Raw genomic sequence first — 23879 nt, 5'->3', positions numbered from 1 at the left:
AATCAGAAGTAACAAGACTTAAAATCTTGAAGCATTTGCAACATATTAAATGACATCTACCAGAAAGGAGCTTAGTACCTCACTTTCCTGTAATGATATTTTCACATATTTAGTTTAGAAAAATGACACTTGAACAACCATTTTTGACAACATTTAGACACGCGCACACGTGTCAAAATCTGAGTGGTCCATTTTCATTTAATTTTTCCAACTGCACCACTCAGATTTTGACACGTGTGCGCGTGTCTAAATGTTGTCAAAAATGGTTGTTCAAGTATCATTTTCCTTTAGTTTATTCATTTAGTTTGCAACTTCTCACTCCAATCTAATATCTTGTTTGCAAATATACTATTTGACTGACGGATACCAAGCATGCAAGGGGGCTATTACATTGCTATCAATTAATTGCGTAAATCAAAGTAATTGTGGGGTCACAGCACAGCTACATCGATTGATTAAATTCTTTGCATGTTTTATTCAATAGAAATTAGCCTACAGGTGTCCCTTCCCCCTATATTTTAAATAAAGTGCTTAAGTCTTGGTATTACTAGAGAATGATTATTTGCTTTATCTTTTGTCGGAAAGAAAATAGGAGAAAATTATTGAAGAACATGTACGGACACTAGTATAGTTGTTTCTGACTTAAATCTTAAAAATATGACACCAAAACAGAGGAAAATACTATAGGATAATATTGTAGGTAATACGGTCTTCCAAATAACTTGAACATAAAAAGTCCATATATGTTTCCACCTCACCAAAGGCCAGTAGTTGGTAAATAGCAACGAATTTAAAACATTTTAGAGCAGGTGATTCTTATCCACAGGAAGCTGTGATTGGCACTGCTTCCACTACAGACTTTGTGCTCGTAATTTTATGTTCCTCTTTCTGAATCTTGTCGTCAATCATATGAGCAAAGTCCTCGTAGCAATCCTCCAAGCTTCTGAATCCTTCATCAGGATACAAAGTGCTGATCTCAACATCATCAACTCCATCTATCTTGAAGTTAACTTGACAACCTTTGATGAATATGTCATGAGTGAAAGATGCCACGATACTTCGGGGTATGCAATTTTCTGCAAATGTACACATTAAAAGTAATTCTCATGCCCCACTCGAGCACTTGAGATTTTAATTATAGATTAACTTTACAGCTTAGTAAATACCTTCACTTTCATATTTTTTTGTTACATTTCTTTCTCGTATTAAAGTTACTTTGTAGTCAAACTTTGCTGAGTTAGATCATAAAAAAAAGGAGGAATAGACGAATGATTGAACCTGCAGCTGCTGCTAGAAGATCATCTTCTGTTACGGTCACTCTGGGGATTGTGCGGCCAATTTTCATTTCCCACAAAGAAGCAAGTTCATTGATGCTATAGCAGTTGCTAGATGGTCGAAAATGAACATTTTTGTTGACTGTTCTTACATCATCAATAACCTTCATGGTGAACTTTCCAATATCGATGCCATCAACAAAGAAAGCTGCACAGATGGAAAAAAAAAAATGGTGACAACAGTTTAAGGCAATTTGTTGAAAACAACCATGTCTGTAATTGTGATTGCTCTTGTTTAGTTATACCTTTGACGTTACCATGACCATATATTTGCAACTGATCTAAGGGTGGAGGAAGCTGAGATGGGTGGCAATTGTCATAGTAAGGCCAAGAAGCAATGGAATTGCAACAAATATTGGTGTATGGCACCCCAGATTGCTCAACCATGCGCCTAACCAATCGCTTCTCCTTGTACATTGTTAGACCTGGCTCCACTGGATCCGCTCTGTCAACATCATGCCCAAACTCTGAAGCCAAAAACCTCTGCAACATTAATTATAACACATAAGAATTTCTATACTAAATCTTTAACATCTCTTGCTGAAACTAAGGCTGGTCTCTCATCAAAATCACCCTTTATCAATATCACTTTTCACTACTCTTTCTTTTAATAAAAGATGTTAACTTTTTGGTCGTAAACTATCTGTAATATAATTTTGATTTTCATCTCTATTCCAAACTTTAATCTTGTTAAGTCTTTATGTTCAAGAAATGTATTAATACAGTTTCTTTTCGTCCAAAAGTATTAACCTATTTTAATGTGATAAAAAAAATAAATTACGTTGTGTTGGATGTAATCCCGAGTTTTTATCTGTAAAAAGTCTGTCATTTATCACGAAAAAAACACAGTAAACTTCTTAGGACAAGAAAAACTGTTTAAGATAAGAACGAAAATCAACGTTTGTATCAAAACTTTATACACGTAACTCACTAAATGAACAGTTTTTGGTAATTTGTTTCGAAAGTTACAACATATGAAAGAAAAAAACAACCACATAGTAAATGAAACGCACTTGATTCATTATTTTTCTTATTCTTATTCCTGTCATCATCACTATTTTTTACTTTTTGAACTGTAAAAGTGAGGAACTGGTCATTTACTAAATTAGAAAATAGTAAAAAAGTAGTACCTTAATAGTCTTAACAGATTTCATGGCCTCCACCAGTACAAGCTGATCCAGCAAGCTCTTGGCACCGATGGCAGAGATGACAATGTCTATTTCATACTCTTTCAAAATCTTTTCCACAAAGTCCTTGTTATTTATCGTACCCTACCACAAAATACAACACAAGTAATCTTCTATGAAAAGAATGGAACTTGACACATTCTTCTAAACAAGTATTTATTAATGAAAAGAGTTGTAAATTTTCATAATGTGACAACATATTTATATAAAACATTATGACCTGTCTAAAAGAAAGATGATTTAGAAAGAAAAGATAAAGTGTATGTTATGACTTACGTGAATGACAATGGCACCTTTTTCTTGGAAGGTTTTAACAATGGCCTCCTTGGAAGGGACAAGAGGTGGTGGCCTGAGAAGCAAGTAGGTGGGGTGTGCGGTGCGGAGGCTTGCCTCAGCCACAAACTTGCCTATGAAACCCGTTGCTCCGATTATGAGAACACGACCCTTGGTGGCGGTGGGAATGGTTGGTGACGTTACCATGGTTTTGCAGAGGTGTGGTATAATTAATGGGATTGAAGTCAAGTACAACAGAGATTAATGACAATTGTGACATGCAAAAGGAAAACGATTCTAGGTGGTTTATATAGGGAAGTGGGTACGTTAGAATATAGCTAGCTAGAAAAGTAATAATAATTACCAATATTTTTTCACCTACTCTTCAACACGCATGATTCCTTAAACCATACTTCAAAATTTAAGTGGGAATGCCGCGTAGCCATACTCTGCATGCACGGTATCAAATTTTATCAGAGCCTTCTTCCAATCAAACATCGGCCTTCTTCGTTTACTTTCTTCTAACAATTTCTTTAATCTAATTAATCATATTAGGCAAACTATCATTTTTACATTACCTTTACTGTTTTTTTAAGTGTACTTCAACTCCCTATTCTTCAAAGATTAGCTATTTATAATAATGTTTGATATTATACTGCAAAAAATGGATACATACATTTATTTTGCTTTTTAATCCTTTCTTACCACTTTTACTTTTAACTATTTATTTAATCAAAACACTAATTGATATACCAAAATAATAACATCTAAGTATTTTAAAATATAATATTAATTGTAAACACACACGTTTTTCAATTTCAAGTAAAATTACTAAAAGAATTAATATAAATAAACATGGTCTTTCTAAAGAGTAAATTTAAATGAATTACACCAAAATATAAATTTAAAAACTTAATTTCTTAAAAATAATTTCAATTTTATAAATCTAAATAAAAAATTAAAAATATATAAAATCAAATTATGAACAATTTTTTAATTATTAATATTTTTTCACCACACCAATAACTTTATTTTGATTATTTCATCTTTTAAAAGTTTTAAATACAATTTACTAATAATAATTATTATATATATTATTTTGTCCAATCAATAAAGTAATTAAATAATCATATACAATATTCACAATATTCATTAAGAATATTCATTTACATTTAGTATCATTAAAGGTTTTATCAATAAATGTATGCAATTACCAACAAAATTTCATCTCTCTCTACTTCAATAATTTCTTTTAATTAACATTTATGTTTTAATACGCTAGTGTAACAATTTTCAAGTACTCACTTTCCTCTAGTTAAGCTTAGTTTAAATATAAGACCACTGTATAAGGTTTATATGTATTTATACTAAATCTATAGGTAAAAATTTCCTTGGTATCTTTTTATACCCAGATTGAAAAACAGGCATAAATCCACATACATATCTATGAGAGCAACTGCCTTATGATGTAATTTCATTTTACATCAGTAATTTTCAGTTCTATCCTTGTAAAAAAATAACATTACTCCAATGAGACAATTTCTTATTGAATGTAATTTGTTTTAATAAGAGATCCCTGAAAACAAATGAGCGGCTTTTGTGTTAATTTTTTTTATAAGAAAGAACAATAAAATTACTATACTTACAAAAATAAATATAAATAATTTTTATAAAAATAATAATTTTAATTTTAAAAAATAATTATTTAAAGAATAAAAATTAAAATTAAAATTATATATATATATATATATATATATATATATATATATATATATGCACCAAAATAAGAAATCATTTTATATAATAGTATAAATAAAGAAGAAATGGGTGCGTGTTATTTTACCTTCTTAATTTTTATAGAATTTGAAATAAAAAGTTATACAAACATTTTTAAGATATAAAAATGTGTTCAGAATAATTAAAATTTGTAAAATCATAAATATTTTAGTTATTTTGATCTTTATTTTACGTTAAAAGTTATAAAAAATTAAAAATATTATAAATAATTTATTTGTACACATGAAAAGGTTTTGGTGACCATGCAGAGAAAGGTACATATCTACTGTGTGCATAAAAAAATAAGTTCCCTTCTTTGACTGATAGATACTTACCTCTTTTGTCCAAAAATATATAATTAATTATTCTATTGTGTTTAGTAAATATGAGCCTTCTTCCCTATTATTAATTTGATTTACTTCTTTAATTCCTTTCCCTTTGTCTATTTATTCATTTCTACTTCTTAACATTTGTTTTTATGATAACTTCAAATAATAAATTGACTTAAAAAAACAAAAAAAGGAAGAAATTCATGAAATTTGTTTACAACTTGTTACACATCTCATAACTTAAAATAAAAAAAATTCATAAAAGAAGTTTACTACATACACGTCCTGAGATATATAAAATCCATCAAAATGATCATGTTTTTCTTTTCACCATATAAAAACTGCTATTTTAATCAACCTTGTAACAATCATTTAATATATTTTTTAAGAGATTAATATTTCTTATAATTAGAAAATAATAAATTATATCACCCCATCAATTTTATAAAATCTTATTACAAGAAGTTTCTGACCAGTAAAATTTAAATTTACATTAAATCAATTTTAAAATAATAAATAATGTAATATATAGAGAATAAATGACTAGGGTTCGAATTAATTATGATACTACATATCTAATAAATGAAAAATTTAATTATGGATATTTTAGAAAAAGAAAATAACTGTTGTTCTGAGATCTTAAATGATAAATTTAATTTGTATGTACTATAAGCGCAAATTTGAAAAGTACATAAATTCTTTAGTTTGTCCTAAAACAAATTATATATCCGTACTTTTATTATAATTTATCTAAAAGAATCATTTAGAAGGAGACGTTGCATTCAACTTTTCACATCTGTCTCTTTCCAATAATTCACTTTCAAAATATCTGTCTATTATTTTAAATCATACTACTAATTTTTAAACTTTATTTATTTAATATGAATTCTGAATTTAATGATTGAATTACAAGGTAAAGTAAGTCAGACTAAATTAATGGTTATTTTTTGATGTATTTATCCTCTTGTATTTACGTTATTCCTCACAGTGAAAAAAGAGATTGAATTTGATTATTTGATATATAATAAGATTATTAGTTTAAAATTTTGTAGTCTCCAACACAAAAACTATATAATGTAAGATGAAGGATATAATAAATCTTATAAATCAGTCAACCTATTTCACTCTTCTATAATGTTATTGTACATTTATTAAATAAATAAATATTCATTCTTTTTCTTTTTTTTTTCAAAACAAATAGATAATATAATAGAATCCAGAGTAATTGCTCTCATTATCAGCTAGCTATGGTTGAGTTGGATAAGATCCTTCTTTTGTTTTAAACATACTCTTCAATGTTCATAATGTGTCTTTATTTATATTTATGAAAAGGCAAAGGGAGGAAGAAACCTTTTAACACATCCATTCCAAATTCAGATGCAGAGGAATAAGCATGATTACTTGTTACATTCTTTTTGTAATATATTACAACTTTTCTTAAACATTTTAAGCTAGTTTCTTGTTCTAAGCCTAAAGTTTGACTGACGGATAGCAGCAAATGTATAAGTTGGCCAAATCTGTTATGTCTCTACCCATGCCCATGTTTCCTTCTAATCAATTTCATCTCAATAAATATATAAAAAATGAAATTAATGATAAAATTAAAGAGAAATGATCATATAACCAGACATGTTCGGTATAGGAGTGAAAATAATGGAATGATTGAAATTTTAAAATGTATTAAAAAAGAGACTCATAAAACAAAATCCAAAGAAAAGTTATAAGATGATCAAAAGTAACTTTAAGAAATATCAATGGTTCAAAGGTAGATCTAGTAAAGATAATTGGTTTATAATTGGTGCATCTGAACGATTTCTAGACTGTTATTTCAATTATTACGTAATTTTATTTTATTTTATTTTGATTTAATTTTCAAAAAAGAATGAGTAGATATAAATAAGTTATTTATGTTAAAAAAATAGTGATAACTATTTACAATATAAACACTATCAAACTACTAAAAAAAGACAGGAGGATAATGACACAACCTCTTATAAATTTCATTTACTAGTTTCTATTTTATCTTTCCTAATTTAATTTTCAGCATTTACATTTCTTACACTTTACCTTTACAATTTCTCAAACATTTTTTATTTTAATCCACTCTCATTTTCACCATTTTCATTCACATCATTTTATTTTCAAGCAAAATCTGAGATATTTCTAAAAACTCTTATTATTGAAAAAATATATATAAATTCTTAATTGATATTTACAGAAGACAATTTAGTTAACTAGTAAAATTGGTCTACACTATAAACCATTTATATATAATTTTGTGTTACTTATGAAATATTGAATTAAAACACTCTAATATAAATTGAAAAAGAGTTATTTACTAATTTCATTACAATAATCCACTTTAAGTTGTTTTGATTTATAAAAAACATAAACATATTGAACAAAATATCGAGACAAATTTTAAAGAAACAACAGTTGATTTGATTTATAAAAAACATAAACATATTGAACAAAATATCGAGACAAATTTTAAAGAAACAACTTCGCAAAATCCAACCAAACAATTCCTTCCGTAAAATAGTAGAATAGGGTTATACACATAATTATTCTCATAAACAAAAACAAAAACAATCATAAAGGTTAAGGTCTTTTGATAAGACATTCGAACATTTGAGACTAATAAGTAATCACTAGTAAAAAAAATATGTTTTTAACTCGTACGTTATGGAACCGAAGCATATCAAAACGCGGTGGCAGTCTAGTAATTTTAAAAGCATTATATGTCTCGGTTGCTAAGCAATCGGTGTCTAAAAAAATACTCACTCGGTTGCCAGAGTGAACCGAGGCATAACCCTCACGTAGCAAAGATACGACCTCGGTTGGGAGATGGACCCGAGGCTTATTGGGCTTGGACTGTGGCTTAAATCGAGAAAAACCTAGCTTGGGTAGCAAAAAATTTTCCCCAAAAACCTAGCACCTCTCCTCTTCTCCTGCGATGTGCGACGACCTCCTCTTCTCCTCCTCTTCTCATGCGATGTGTGACGACGGTGGACGCGGCGAGGCAGCACTGACGGTGGACGCAGCGAGGATGCGATGACGAGGACGCAACAACGACGAGGACGCAGCGACGGCGAGGACGCGACGACGAGAATACAACGGCGACGAGGACGCAGCGGTGACGGAGGGCAGATCTGGGCACATGGAGGGGCGGAGGGCAGATATGCGCGCATGAAGGGGCGGAGGGCAGATCTGTGACGAGCGGAGAACCACCCGAGGACGGAGGATTCGTGGAAGGAGGGGGAGCAGAGGAAGTCAGTGATGGTGGCGAGGAGGGTGGGGACGGCGGAGGATATGCTGGCAAGCTTCGTGGGGACGACAGAGGGGGAGCAGAGGAAGTCAATGATGGTGGATGCTGGCAAGCTTCGTGGGGGAGATGGTGGTGGTCGGAGATGCTTCTGTCGACGGTTTAGGTGGCACAAAGAAGCTGAACTGCATGGATAAGTGGCCTCTGACCACGCCGTTGGGGGAAGAACAGAGAAACCCTAACTTTCTGTTTCACCATGTGCGAAGAGGAAGAAATTTGATCTAAAACGCTTCAGCTTAAGTCCATCTTCATCTCTGCTTCTGAGTTTCTTCTCATTAGTTGTTGCTATTATCACTTTGGTTTTGTGGGTTGTAATTTTGACATTGGTTGTTTATATGTATGAGCTCATGATGTTTGTTGCTTCTCTAGACAGAATTTTGACATTGGTTGTTATAATATTGTGTCTTGTTTGATTCCTGTTATGGTTTTCTAGTTTGGTTTAGATTCTTGAGCTGAAATTGGGAAATCTTGGGTTTGTTTGGCATGACAGAATGAATGAACCGAGTCTAAAGTCTGAAAAAAAAAACACACACGCTACTGCCTCAGTTATCTAAGAACCGAGACATATTCCTGTCACGTTTTATCTCGGTCTGTAACCGAGACATAAAGCTTAACCTTTTTACCTCGTTCACATATATCTCGGTTGTAAAACCAATGCCTATAAGCATAAACAACCGGTGTCTTTTCTCTTTATTGTACTGATGAATTAATAAAAACTAATTTGAAACATTAAGATTATTATCCAATAAAAAAATTAAAATACTAAATTTATGAATCAGATTTTTATATTGTTCATTATACTAATTTTTAAATTAATATTTTGTTAACTCATCTTAAATTCTTATCAAATAATAAATAATTGATTATACATATTGAGCTTTATAAGAGTTTGTATTTTTTTTATATTTTAATATACCCCGTCTTTCCAAACATTTTATCTTTATATTCTCATTATTTTAATAGCAAGTATTTTAAATATTTTTGTAAATCATGCTACTTGTAATTTCGTTCTATGTCCAATAATATGGTCTGTAAATTCATTTTATAATTATTTTTTTTACCAATGTTATTTAAATTTAAGTCTTCCTTGTGAAAAAAAAAAAACTAGCAATCAAACTGACGGATGCATATAAGTTTGTTAGTTAATTTGAAAACAATTCAAACTTTCAGGAAACTATGAATTTTTTATATTAAAAATTAAGATTTTGAGTGAGGATGAATTTATAATACAAAAAATAAGATGAATTTAAATACAGTTTAATTCATTTAATTATAATAACACAAATTTAAATTAATTTTTGTTGGAAATGAAAATCATAATATAAGAAAAATAACAAATATTAACTTTACAAGATTGGATTATACATAAATTTATTATCTAACATTATATCAAGTCTTTTTTAGTTTTTATCCCAGGAATATTCTTTGGAAGAATTTTTTGATAATATTTTCGTCTTCAACCATTTAATTTTGATGATATTTAATTATTTCTATAATGTTTCCTCCTATCGGCTAAAAGATACATGACTATCTTAATTTATATTAAAGTAATTTATGTGATGAATGGTGTAATATCATATTTAAATAACTAGTATAAAAATGGTTTTACTGAAATACAAATTTAATAAATTCATATTTTTATGTGCACTTTTTAAAATTCAAACAATATTTTGTTTTTAATTGAAAGCAATAAAATGAAATTATACTAATAAGTAAATTGATTCTGTAGAAGATACCGAACATGTAGCATACACTATCACTAAAGTTTTAACGTACAAATATTTATAGTTTCTAAAAAAACTATCTTTATGTAATTAAGTTGTTTTAACATTAAATATACATTATATTTATTTTTTTACAATATATCTTAAAATAAAACTCCATATTTTTAGTGTGGTTTAATGAGATGTTAGAGTAACAACCAATTATAACAAGTGTATTGATGTGGAGTAGTACCAAACAAGTGTCATATCTATAAGAATTTGTTAAGATGGTTTAATACTTACTTTTAAATTGAATAGAGTAGTGTTTCTAAAAGGTTGTGTTGATCATAAAAACAAAGTTTGGCTAACTTTTGGAAAATATATGGTAAATATGCGTTAAGGTCGAATTTTATCTTCTCTTCTTCTACTGTACTATCACTTATTTTTTATACTTTGTCATTTATTCAACGTCTTAGAAATATTCTAAGGTATATCTAGGTTCATTACTATAACTAAAAACCTAAGAATTTCAGACTTAATGTGATTCCTTCACTCATAATTGCATGAACTCTTACCTTAAGTGCATGACCTTATAAACAAGGCACTCATCATATCATCTACTGGCCTTTGACAAGAATGAGGTGATTTGATTGGACAACACTTTGAGACTAATTTTTCAAATTAATTCAAACTAGTGAAATAAGATGAGTTGTCAATTCATCTAAATAATATATAAATATAAATCAAACCAAAAAATATCAAATAAAATCATACATAAATAATAAAGATGTAGCAGTGTAGAGAATTAGAATCAATTACATTCAACTACAACACACAAGAGAGTTAAACTACTAATGTTGATTAAGAAATCTAAGCTCTAGAAGTTTGTTGTATGCCTCTTACTAAGATATTCTAATTTGCAGAAAGAATGCTTAAAAAAGCTAGCACAGAATGACAAAACTAAAAGCTAGGCCCTTGGTTTAAATATAATTTTGGGTGGTGCTTAGCTTCATTCTTCAGTCCTTAAAAAAGTTTTCCTCTCATGGGTGGTGGTTTTCTTTGAGCTCAGCCTTCTATTTCGGTGATCAACACCTGAGTTTTCCTTCTTTTGAGGGGTTCCTTGACGGCTTAACATCATTCTTCGTTGTCATGATTCTTCTGTGTTCAATGCTTAGTTTCAATACTTGTTGCTCAACTGCATCACTGTTGTTTTCCTCCAAAATAAGTATAAAACATTAAAAATGCATGTCCAAAAACAAACTTATCTTTGGATTATTTTATATTGACACGTAAAACTTTAGTGAGTTACGTGTATAAAGTTTTGATACAAACCGTTGATTTTCGTTCTTATCTTAAAGAGTTTTTCTTGTCCTAAGAAGTTTACTATGTTTTTTTGGATGATAAATGACATACCTTTTACCAGATAAAATCTCTTGGATTACATCCAAACCAGAACGTAATTTATTTTTATTACATAAAAATAGGTTAACACTTTCGGATGAAAAAAACTGTATTAATACATTTCTTGAACATAAAAACTTAAGAAGATTAAAGTTTGAAGTAGAGATGAAAATCAAAATTATATTATAGCGTACTTTACGACCAAAAAGTTAATTTTTATTAAGTCTTTCCTATCAATAAAATTTTAATATTATTTCTCAATAAAATAGTATGAGTAATAATATTAATATTTTTTTATTATAAATTAAAGTATTTTTTGAAAAGCTAACCCTAGTCAACGGTGGAGAGAAAATGTAAGTCGGAACCTATATATTTGTCCAAAGGACAAACACATTATTTCATTATTCAATTATGGAGTCTCCAAAGAGGGGAAGCGATGGTAGTGGCGGTGCTGGTCCTGCTACTCTGTTTTTCAATTTTTTTCCGACGATATGATTATAGAAATAATGGCATGACTTTCGATAAAGATATTATACAATTTAGGTATTTCTAAGCATTATGCATTTCGGTAGCCTAACTCATAAGAACTTCATGGTTAAGTGTGCCTAGCCTGAAGTAATTTAGGATGGATGACCTTCTGGGAAGTTTTTTCGGAAAGTGTGCGAGGACAAAGCACATTAAAAAACCTCGTGGTGATGTGTGTGGGGGCAGTCGATACTCCTTGTGAGTTTCCAGGGCATTACAAGTGGTATCAGAGCCTAGCCTCTCCCAGTACGGTGTGGTTCGAGGACGAGGTATGAGACTATACAGTTGAAGGATAACTTAAAGAGATTGATTTGACTACTCATATAAAAAAAATGCATTTGCTGTATTCCCTTATTCTTAATCCCTATATGATGAGACTTGCACTTTCTTATTTCTTATATATGTATTAAGCTACACAATATCAAAATAACAAGGAGAATAAGAAGGGTCAGAATGGACATGAAAAAAAAAAAAGTTGTACTCAGGTAAAAGCCTTTCGCACCATTTTCCAACACGTACAAAAATAAGCAGATCAATTTCGCGTAATAGAGATTATAAAGCCTCTCACGTAAGGAAGTCTTTGCAACCAAGGAGACATCATGCTAGAGTTGAAATTAGTAGAGATCTTATTAAAGTTTGCAAGAAAAGGTATATCTAGAAGGAATAGAGTTCTGCCGAGGCAGAGAGGGTAGAATAGTTGAGGTTTCGTATGCGAACCATTTTGTCTCGCTGCATGTTTCTGATTTGTCAGAATGAAAAAACAAAAAAAATGGAATATACGAGAATCTGGAATGCTCAGAATTTATTCGGGGGTTGCACATATACAGTTTCAGCTTGTAGCATAAAGAAGTTCATTCCTAATATTGGTGTCAAGTGTAAATGAAGATGAATTCTCAAGTCCATTGTAGAAGTAACATGGCCTTGTGTTCTAGAGAATATCATTAATAATCCTTGTGTCTTATGCATATCCTAACATTTTCATCTTAGTCCAATACATCTCTCCTATGCTACTTTTTGGCCATGATATTTATCTCTCCCAGAAATATTGGGAATATTATTTATATTTTTTTGTAAGTAACACAAACGTGACAAGAATATCATCTAGTTCATTTTCTCAATTTATTCCCTCAAAAGAAAAATCCCCTAAATTTAGCACGTATTAATACGAAAGGTCTATTTGTGGTTTTATTTCTATGGTACAGATATGTAATTTGCGGTGAATGACATGGTTTGGAGTAGATACTTATTTCATGTGGTTTGATTAATAGATGCATGCTTATTTGTTGGCACCACTCTGAAATAATTTCACACACTTGATGTCACCTAACCATTTTACTAAGATTCTTGATGTCATAACATTCTTCCAAAGCCCTCTGATGGAATGAGTAGGCTTCATGGTGTAACGTGGTTCTTCACCTCAGATGGGAAGCAAAGACTTTTGCAATTATTTTTTTTTTTTTGAGAAATTCTCATTTTAGGATCAGGACTAAATTAATAGAACTTTTGCTTCTTTGACCACTTGTGCTTTAGTGGATGACAGTGAACTCTTGCTTCGATGCTTTGACAACCATGCTGAATCAAACCTTGCTTTTGTTGTGGTGAAATTGTAGTATGTCCCTTCCAGGTTATCAGATCTTGGATGTGGACCTGACTTGCTCAAATGTAGACAGACACGTGTATATTACTGTTTTAAGAACTTTAAATTCCCTACAGTCAAATGCACTGTCTACCTAATAAACCCTAAAAAATGTTCTAGTGGTGCCAGATTCATGAACATCAAGAGTGTTACAGTTTATTCCAGGTTGTCTTGCCTTGTAAGAGCTGGGCACGAGCTTGCTTTCATTTTCAGGGGTAGCATTAATGCCTATCGGTACTTCAGGGTGTCCCTCGTAACATACATCCAACCATTTTTAATCACTATATACGGACTAGTCTAGACAAATGTTAAAGTGATAATTAAAGTTTAATACTAAGTTTAATTGTAATGTTTAGTCATAAATATAAGTGAGATTACTAGCATAAAAGTGAGATTAAGTAGTAATCAAGTATTTGAAATTTTGAAAGATTAGGTCAAGTTACACTAGGTTTATCTAAATAAAAGATTCATCAATATTTTATAAATAAATTTGCGTTTATTTTTTAGATATCATGATGGACATTCTCACCAATTCTTCTCATATATGGGAGGACTGTAAACTCATACTCTTTTCAATTTCTATGTCCACAAATCCTTTCAAATTTATAGAACCAAACATAAAGGACATTTGCATTTCTGTCCCTATAAAAAGTAATTAAGACCCTCAATTTTTATAACAATAAGGATGACAAATCAAGTTGGAGTTACCAACTCACTACCTCACTCGGACATGTCAATCCCTTTTTTTAAAAGATAAAATAAAAAATTAAAACATTAAATTCCTTATATTATATCATATGAAAAGTTCAAAAATAAATGCTTACAAAGTAAGATATAATTAATTACAATAAATTAATTTCACATTATTTAATAATTAATTATAAACAGATTAAATTAACATATAAAAATACCAATCATTGTAATGTATCTAATTACAAATATTAAATAATTAATTAAAAACATAGAAACATTTATATAATTAAGAGTATGACTTTTATATATATATATATATATATATATATATATATATATATATATATATATATATATATATATATATATATATATATATATATATATATATATATATATATATATATATATATATCCTGATTATAAAAATTGTCGTCCATCAATACTCTAATATATCTTTTTGTAAAATCAGCCCAGATTTTCGGCTAAAGTTTAGTGGATCAACTTGTATGTTAACCGACCCATTTGAGACCTGAATAGGTTATTTTTTTATTTTTATTTTCTTACTTTGACAAAAAAAAAGAAATAATATGACATTTAATTAAGGCATGGTGTGTAGTGGTTTCTAATGCCATGCTATTCAATTTTGTTTCTTTTCTAGAATATGCACAACTATATCATGTAATTATGAGTTGATAACTTTTTTTCTCTTATCATTGTCTTGATTTACCTCCATGCAAACATTTGAAAAATATATCATCTTAATTGGTCAGTTTATAGTGTTTAAAATATTTAGCTATACTGTGATGTTAATGACATACAAATTATCTGGCTTAGACAATGACTAGCTGCAAAATTATAACTTTTGCTTCACTTCATTAGCCAAGATAAGCTAATGCAATCGTATTATTTATTTTGATTTTTATAGAGCAAAATCATCTTCTACATTTTCACTACAACCCTAACGTCTTAGTTATATTCTTGTTGGATCGAAGGAATAACACTGTGTCACTGTTTTTTTATAAACAATTGCAACATTATTGCATCATGCATTTTGTGCTATGACCTATGAAATAATATATAAATCCATTATAAGTAGTCACTACTAATGATGATTAATAGGTATTTTATTGGTTCAGTGCAGTACAGGGAAGGTCATTCCGTTAACAGTCAGACCCATCAACCCCCCACTACTGTTGTGTCTGTTTAACAGCATCTAATCTAATTTATGCTTACTCTGTGAACACGTATATTCTATATTTATGACATTTTTTACAACTTTTCATTTGCATTTATTCATTCATTTTTCATGTAAGTATTCATTCATTTTTCATGGACGAAGAGGATAATTGCTCTCTTCATTTCACTAAGACGGCAGAACAAAATTATATGTCACCCTTCCTTATTGTTAGTGCACACCAACCAAACGTCTTTGTAGTTTTAACTCAATTCATGTTTCCCAATCTAACCATAGTAAGTGAGTTGCTTTGTTATTGTACAAAAGGACTAAACCATGCATATCATTTTTTAAACAATTTTCAAAATTATATTAAATATTTTTTTTATCCAGACATGTTAAAGTTTGAGGGAACTCTTTCCATTTGATTTTTATTTTATTAAAGAGTACCATTTTTTTTTCTTAAATCTTATATTGGTTCCTACCTACATTCTCTCTCCTGTAAATACTTTTTCTTTGGGTTAACTTTTCAAAAAAATATTTAATTCATGATAAAAATATTTATTAGTATTACTATAATATTTTATTAAGAGGAAAGACTCAATAAAAGGTTAACTTTTTTGTGTGAATCTATAATATAATTTTATTTGTCTGTCCAGATAGTTATTGAAATTTATATGTAGTAATCATCAAAAAAATTATTTATCAATAATTATTAAAAAATTATTCATCAATAATTATTAAAAAATTATTTACCAGTAATCATTGAAATAGAAATGTCCGAACATCTATATTCCAAAATTTAGAAATACATCTAAAACGAAAAAAGAAATTCCACCAAAGAAGTGACACCATTTATGTATATGTATATTTCCTTCAAATCAATTTCATCGTCAATGAATATTGTTGAGACTTTGGCAAGTATACCAAATCGTTTCAAGTAATAAAACCGGTAAGACCGGATATCGTTTTTCAAAAGACTCGTGTCACCAATCAATCGTATAATTTCCAACTAACTTAGACTAAAGAATGCTTCATAATTTGGGTTTTAGTGCAATTAAAGTAAACATGAAACATAAATGATAAAAGTGATCTTAGATACTCAAACACTTGGAAATGAAAATATTAGAAATGATATGGAATGATATTGTTGGGGGTATGATTTCACTTACTTCACTCTTATGTATAGAAAATCACTTCCTCTTCATTAATATGCCAATGTCAATCTACTAAATTACTCAAACTCAATCCTTTGATAGAGAGAGCCTAGACTTCCTTAATAGGCTCCAATCCCTTGGAAGACCTAACCATTATTTCCGCATTAAGAATTGAGATCTAAGACAACCAAAGGTCCTAGTTCTATTCCTAGATACTATTTCCTTTAGGTGTTTAATCCAAGTCCAGATTTACTCAACATTTCTAAATATCAAGCAAACCCTAAAATCATGTCATGGGTAACACCTTCACAACAAGCATTAAGAAAAGGAATTAAACACTAACAATAATGAAAGAGGTATATATTCATTCAAAACACAGTAGTTTACATAAGAGTTCAGTGGCTACATCAATCCCCCAACAACAATGATACTAGCCCTCTATGAATGGAAAGTTCAAGCTTACAACAATGGTGGAAATGGAAGAAGGAAGAAGACCCAAGGGTGAAGAAGGATTGTTCCCACAGCTCCTAGCTCGCCTCCAAGAGCTCCAAATGAGAGAAATTGTGTTTGGGCAGCAAAAGATGTAGATCCCCTTGCGTTTAAGCCCTAAATAGACCAAATTTGCCACATCAGCGTCGCCACCGCTCAGCTGCACGCCAGTTATACCCCAACGGCAGCATTCTAGAGAGCTGGTGCTCAACTGCACGCCAGCTGCACCAGGCGGCAGCATTCCAAAGAGCTAGCGCTCAGCTGAACGCCAACTGCACCTCAGCTACAGCAAGTCTCGACGAATGGGGCTCAGCTGCACGCCAGCCGAACCCCAGCTTCAACATTTATCTTTGCTCTCAAAACTTCTTCTTTTACCTTCATTCTTGCTTATATGGTTCTTTAGTTCTTCAGTTTGGCATACAAGCTTGGATGTAAATGACCAAAACATACTAAACAATGGGAATTAGTGATGAAATTGAATCATTAAAGTTTAAGATGCAACCACTTAAGAAACTAAAAGAAAACTAGGATTTACAAGGCAAAAAGTTAAGAAAGAGTTGATATTTTCTCTCAATTCGACACTGAAATTATGGTAAAATATGTCATTATCAAATATAAAAAATGAAATTAATGATAAGATTAAAGAGAAATGATTATATACAACATCCACACATGTTTGGCGTAGGAATGAAAATCATGAGATGATCGATATTTTAAAATGTATTGAAAAAGGAGAATCATAAAACAAAATCGAGAAAGATGTTATATGAAAATCAAAAGTAACCTTAAAAAATAATAATAGTTGCAAATGTGGATCTAGTAGAAATAATTGGTGTATGTGAACGATTTTAAGACAGTTATTTCAATTATTATGTTATTTTATTTCGACTTTAACTTTAAAAAATTTAAAAAAAGAGTGAGTAGATATAAATAGGTTATTTATGTAAAAAAAATGGGACAATTTGTATTTACAATATAAACACTATCAAATCATTATAAACAGAAGGATAAGGACAATTCATGTTATGATTGTACTAATTTAGATTACAACTCGCAAATTTCATTTACTAGTTTCCATTTTATCCTTCCTAATTTAAGCATTTACATTTCTTATACTTTATGTTTTCAGTTTCTCAATCATCTTTTACTTTAATCCACTTTCATCTTCATCATTTTCTTTCACATCGTTTCATTTACATTCACACCATTTAAAGCAAAATCTAAGTTCAATAATCAGAGATTTCTAAGAACTCTAATTATTAAAAAAAATGTATAAATTATTAATTATCAAATCCTAATTTAAAACACTCTAATTTAGATTGAAAAACAATTGTTTACTATTTTTATTACAATAATCCACTTCAAATTAATTGGATTTATAGAAAAACATAAACCTATTGAACAAAACATGAAGACAAATTTTAAAGAAACAACTTCAAAAAATCTAACCCAACAATTCCTTCCTATTAGAATAGGTTATACTTTTAAATACACATAAATATTCTCAAAAACAAAAACAATCTTAAATGTTATGGTCTTTTGAGAAAACATTTGTAACATTTGAGACAAATAATGAATAAACCCATTTGAAGGATTAAGAATATTATGTAAAAAAAATTAAAATAATAAATTTATGAATCAGATTTATATTATTCATTTTACTAATTTTTAAATTAATATAAAAAAATTTTAACTCATCTTAAATTCTTAACAAATAATAAATAATTTATTATCCATCTTTTAGATTGAGCTTTGTAAAAGTTTGTATTTTCTCATATTTTAATATCTTCGGTCTTTCCAAACATTTTGTCTTTATACTCTACATTATTTTTTAACAAGTATTTTAAATATTTTTGTAAATCATGCTACTTGTAATTTTGTTCTAAGTTCAATAATATATTCTGTAAAGTAAAAAACTTCATTAGAAATATGTAATTTTTGTTCCATCATGGCATATGTAATATTTATTTTAGTAATTTTTTACTATTAAAATGAAATGTTACATACTACATCATGTCATAAATGAAGACAATCATAGGAGCAGAAATTTGAGTTGATTGGACTTAGGTAATAATTTACATTTGAAATCTTACAAATCTCAATCAACTTTCAAAATTAGAATGAAAATAAGAGTAAAGTTTCCTTGATTTTGCAGCGGCTCAACAATTCATCTTCATTAACAGATGCCACAATAAGGAAGCTAAGAAAGGAATGGGCAGGATATCTTAATGAAAGATGGAATTAGGTTATAATAATATTACTTTAAGTTCTTTTTGTTTTGATATTGATAGCTTTAGTTTTTAGTTTTGATATAGTTTGAACTGTGAATAGGTCATTATTGGATATATCAATTGAAAAAGCTGGTTTTCTAATTTTCAGGTGTGGTAAAATTAAGGAAAACGATTCATTTTTTTTTTAAAAAAACCATAATTTAACGTCGGACTATGAACTAAACGTTAAAATACATATATGTTGACGTCGGTCATGGTATAGGCCGATGTTAACTCCCTAACAGTGGACTCCCAAAGTAAATATTTGCTTACTGATATTCTCTATGGCTCAGCGAGATTGACGTCGATCCGTACGTAAATTCGACGTCAAATCCACATTTTCTCTCTCAATATTGGACATCAGATCCTTTTTTTCATCCAACAGAAGCATAACCATTGATCATCAATATGACGTTGTGTATGTTATGGGTCGAGTCATATATCGTAAATTAACGTCGGTATTATAGTTCGATGTCAATATAACGTCTCCTGCTATTAGGTTGGTCTTGAGTTGGTTGTTAAAGATCGAGAAACAATATCAAAACCCATTTTTACACAAGTGACATTACTTTAAACTACTTTCTAACTCCTGAAAATTGTTATTAGAATATTCTTTACAAAATAATTGATTTCATAATTATATAATTTGATTTATAATGAATGTAAGATCGGCAAAGTGAGAAAAATAAATGGAATGGAAGATATGGTCTTACCAAGTGGGATATATTTCTGTCTGGAATCGATCTATCCACTTATCTCTTCCAACTTATCATTGTCATCATTTTTATATATAATTTCACTAACAACATATTTTTATAATAAAGTATATTTGACCACTTTTATGATTTGAAATTGAGTATGTTTGATCACTTTTTGACCACTCGGTATTTTTATAAACTGATAAATAACACATTTTCATAAATTTCGTTTATAAAACTCTTGTTATCAATCTTGTATTTGAGATGTGGTGAAACAACTAACAGTCTTTATAACATGATTCTGTGTCAGAAAGGCTGAATATAATGTTTCATAGACCAGCACCAAGAATAAGGAGAAGAATGGTTGGTCTCTGCACGTCAGGCAGCGTGCATCTTGCAGTGTTCAAAATAAAAAATTGTTTTATTGAGATAACCATTTTTTAGTCACGGGCCACATTGATTTTTTTTTCCAATGTTATCCATAGGGTAATAATTAGATTGCTTCTCCATGTATCTCGCTTTGTTTTTTCTACACCTCTAAAATTATAAATATAACTTTCAATAATAAAAACTTTTACTAAGTTAATTTTTTTTTACTTTCTCTTCTCTATGCATATAGATTGTCCCAGTCCCTGTACACTCTTTTTATTTCGATTTTCGAAAATCGATTTAAAAACTTTTAATTTTAAATTTTAGTTAACTTTTAATATCTTACAATTTTATTACTAAAAAAATATAAGAAAATTTTCGTAACAAATATAAGAAAATATTAAAAATTTTATGTTATATTATTATAATTTTTTAATATAAGAAAGAGATAAAAACAAAAAAGAATAAGAAAAAAAATATTCCTTAACTAACTTTTGGAAGTTAGTTAAGAATTTAATGATTTTCGATAGCCATTGATTTCTTACTCAACAAAGAAATTTATTTTAATTTGTGAAATCTAAGAAATCGATTAACATATTTTTTTAAATTTTGTTTTTTAATTTATAAATTAATAAATGTTTAGTTAATTTAATATTTTTATATGATTTAGAATGAATTAATATTTTAATTTTTAGAATATTATTTATTAAATTAAAATAAGTAAAACATATTAAAAAAATTAAAAACAAAAAAATTTAAAACATTATGTTAACTGGTTTTGGAAATACGTTTAACATATTTTTTAAAATTTTGCTTTTTAATTTAAAATTTAATAAATGTTTACTTAACTTAATATTTTTCATATAATTTTATACGAATTAATATTGTAATTTATAAAATATTATTTATTAAATTAAAATAAATAAATCATATTAAACAAATTAAAAACAAAAAATAATATGTTAACAGGCTCTCAAAATCCGGTTAACATATTTTTTAATTTTTTTTAATTTAAAATTTAATAAATATTTAGTTAATTTAATATTTTTGTATAATTTTATATGAATTTCATGTATATTCATATACTATATGTAGCAATCGAGTCGCATCACATTCGAATTCAATTTAATTTAATCAGTATAATTCTAATTTTATATTTTAAAATTTATATTTGAGCATTTAATTTGTCGGTTAATCAGATTCTGATTATTCAAATTGTAAATTAATTTGATTGGATTTATCGAATTACAAATTTATACTAAATTAAATTTTTTAATAAAAATAATTATTTAAAATAAATACATAAACATACTGAATCTTTAACTAAAAAATAACATGTATAATTTTTATAATGACTATTACAATGGACTTTAATTTTATATAACTTATTATTAAATTTTAACACAATAGTATCATATTAAAAATAAAATTTTAAATATATTTATAAGAAATTAAAATATAAGTTTGAGTTGAATAAAATATTCATACAGTTGTAACTTATTATTTTCTACCTTGATTATTCATTTCACTTAATTTTATTTATTCAATATTATTTTTATCCAATGATCTTATTCTTAAATATTATTCGAATTTCTTGGGTTCAGTGGGATTAGGGTTTTTTTTTCTCCACCCCAGATGTATGGTTGTGGTTTTGGTAGTTCTGCTATTCTTCCCTGGGTCATCATCTCAAAGGATGGATTGATTTGATTCTTCTTCTTCAAGCAGTTATTAGACCTAGCTTTTTTGTCGACAGTTTTTTCTTTCTTTCAAAAATATGTAACAAATTTTAACGGTTACCACTTTTTCTTTAACTTGTTATCTATGTAAATACGTTGCATCCTCAACAAAGAGAGATAATAAAGTGTAGAGTTACACAAGTTAGAATTAAAGAAAAGCAAGAAATTCAAAAGTGTAGTAAAAATAACTGTACACACTGCGTACAAGGAACACACATGTACCATAAAACAGAACATAGATGCTTCTATGCTAATGCACCAGTCTCTCTTAATGTACTCTCTTTGATATAAATCAATATACACATGTATGTGTTTTTATTTTTATGTTAAATATAAAGATATTAATTATATGCTGTAAGCATGCAAATAGATTGTGGCAAAATTAGGTTTTGGATATTGAGAACATCACGGGCTATAATATTCAAATCAAGGATATTTATTCGCTTCTTCCTGAATGCATTCCCATCAGTGTTCTGCTAAAACCCTCACTGAATACTTTTCATTGGTAATAAATAGTATTAACTGTTGATGAATATCTCCTACAGCTCTTTGATTCTTTGTGTTTCAGCTCAGTGTGTGGACCAACATGGGATTTCATGTGCTATATCGAAAATTTTTGCATTGCCAATATCCTGAAATTAGCCATGGTATTTATGCTATCGTACGTTGGTGAGTTCAACTGTTTGTTAGATTGCAGCATGGTCTATTGTAGTGCCTGACACGAACCTGAAATTGGATTTGTATGTTCTGTTTATTTGCAGTTCTGTTGTTCTTCTATCTGGTGCATAAATTGGGCATATGTGGATGTATTTGCCGGTGTTCTTGCAAAAAGATATGGGCATGTTTGGGAGTATACTTGCACTTTCTTATGTATTAAGCTACACAATATCAAGAGAAGAAGGAGAATAAGAAGGGTCAGAATGGACATGAAAAAAAAAATTGTACTCAGGTGAAAGCCTTTCGCACCATTTTCCAACACGTACAAAAATAAGCAGATCAATTTCGCGTAGTAGAGATTATAAAGCCTCTCACACAAGGAAGTCTTTGGAACCAAGTAGACATCATGCTAGAGTTGAAATCAGTAGAGATCTTAGATGTAAAAGTAAAAGGAATCATAGTCTTGGAGAGCCCAGTTTCACAAGCAATGCCATTAAGCATGACAATCACGTAGGCACAAGCAATCACATAAAGGTAATCCGTACATCAATGTTTGCAAGAAAAGGTATATCTATATCTAGAAGGAATAGAGTTCTGCCGAGGCAGAGAAGGTAGAATCTCTTAGTTGAGGTAGAATAATGCTATCAGTTGGGTTATCCATTGTAACAAACAAGAAAACACTAAAAACAAAATTGAAAAAAGAAACAATTTTACTAATACCAGAACACAGTTTAATACGAGATATAATTTAGCGTCTAAGTTCTTAACAGTCTCTAGAAATAAAATCTAAACGAAGGGAATAATAAAAACGGTTTAAAAGAAAACAAAACCGTTAAAACATTTATAACAAAACGCATTAGACAGTCTAATTATTCTCAACAACACTAGATGGTTTCTAGTAGACGGGTCAAATTCAAAATGAAATATTATTCTAATACGAAAGGTCTATTTGTGGTTTTATTTCTATGTTACAAATATCTAATTTGCTCAGGTTAATGACACGGTAGTAGATATTTATTTCCTGTGGTTTGATTCCAATAGATACATGCATTGGCACCACTCTGAAATAATTTCACACACTTGAAACGTCACCTAACTCTTTTACTAAGATTCTTGATGTCATATGCTTTTAAAATCTGAACCA

At 29.1% G+C, this 23879-nt stretch overlaps 1 protein-coding gene and 1 pseudogene across 1 annotated transcript; one reads left to right on the top strand and one right to left on the bottom strand.

The window, feature by feature from the left end:
• Positions 1-670: 670 nt before the first annotated feature.
• LOC124829599 (leucoanthocyanidin reductase-like) lies at positions 671-3079 on the bottom strand. The gene is made up of 5 exons (XM_047303140.2): positions 2798-3079; positions 2465-2605; positions 1580-1817; positions 1279-1482; positions 671-1076 (listed from the first exon to the last, which is right to left on the bottom strand). Exons 1-5 carry the CDS (start codon positions 2999-3001, stop codon positions 817-819), a joined length of 1047 nt encoding a protein of 348 aa, XP_047159096.1. The 5' UTR covers positions 3002-3079; the 3' UTR covers positions 671-816.
• A 19215-nt stretch (positions 3080-22294) lies between these two features.
• LOC124829526 (uncharacterized) lies at positions 22295-23350 on the top strand (annotated as a pseudogene).
• Positions 23351-23879: the final 529 nt, after the last annotated feature.

The sequence above is a fragment of the Vigna umbellata genome, chromosome 8, assembly GCF_029865625.1.
Source record: "Vigna umbellata cultivar VRB3 chromosome 8, Vumbellata_1.0, whole genome shotgun sequence".
NCBI lineage: Eukaryota > Viridiplantae > Streptophyta > Magnoliopsida > Fabales > Fabaceae > Vigna > Vigna umbellata.
Note: the sequence above shows the minus strand (reverse complement) of the source record. Positions and strands in the feature narration are given on the sequence as shown.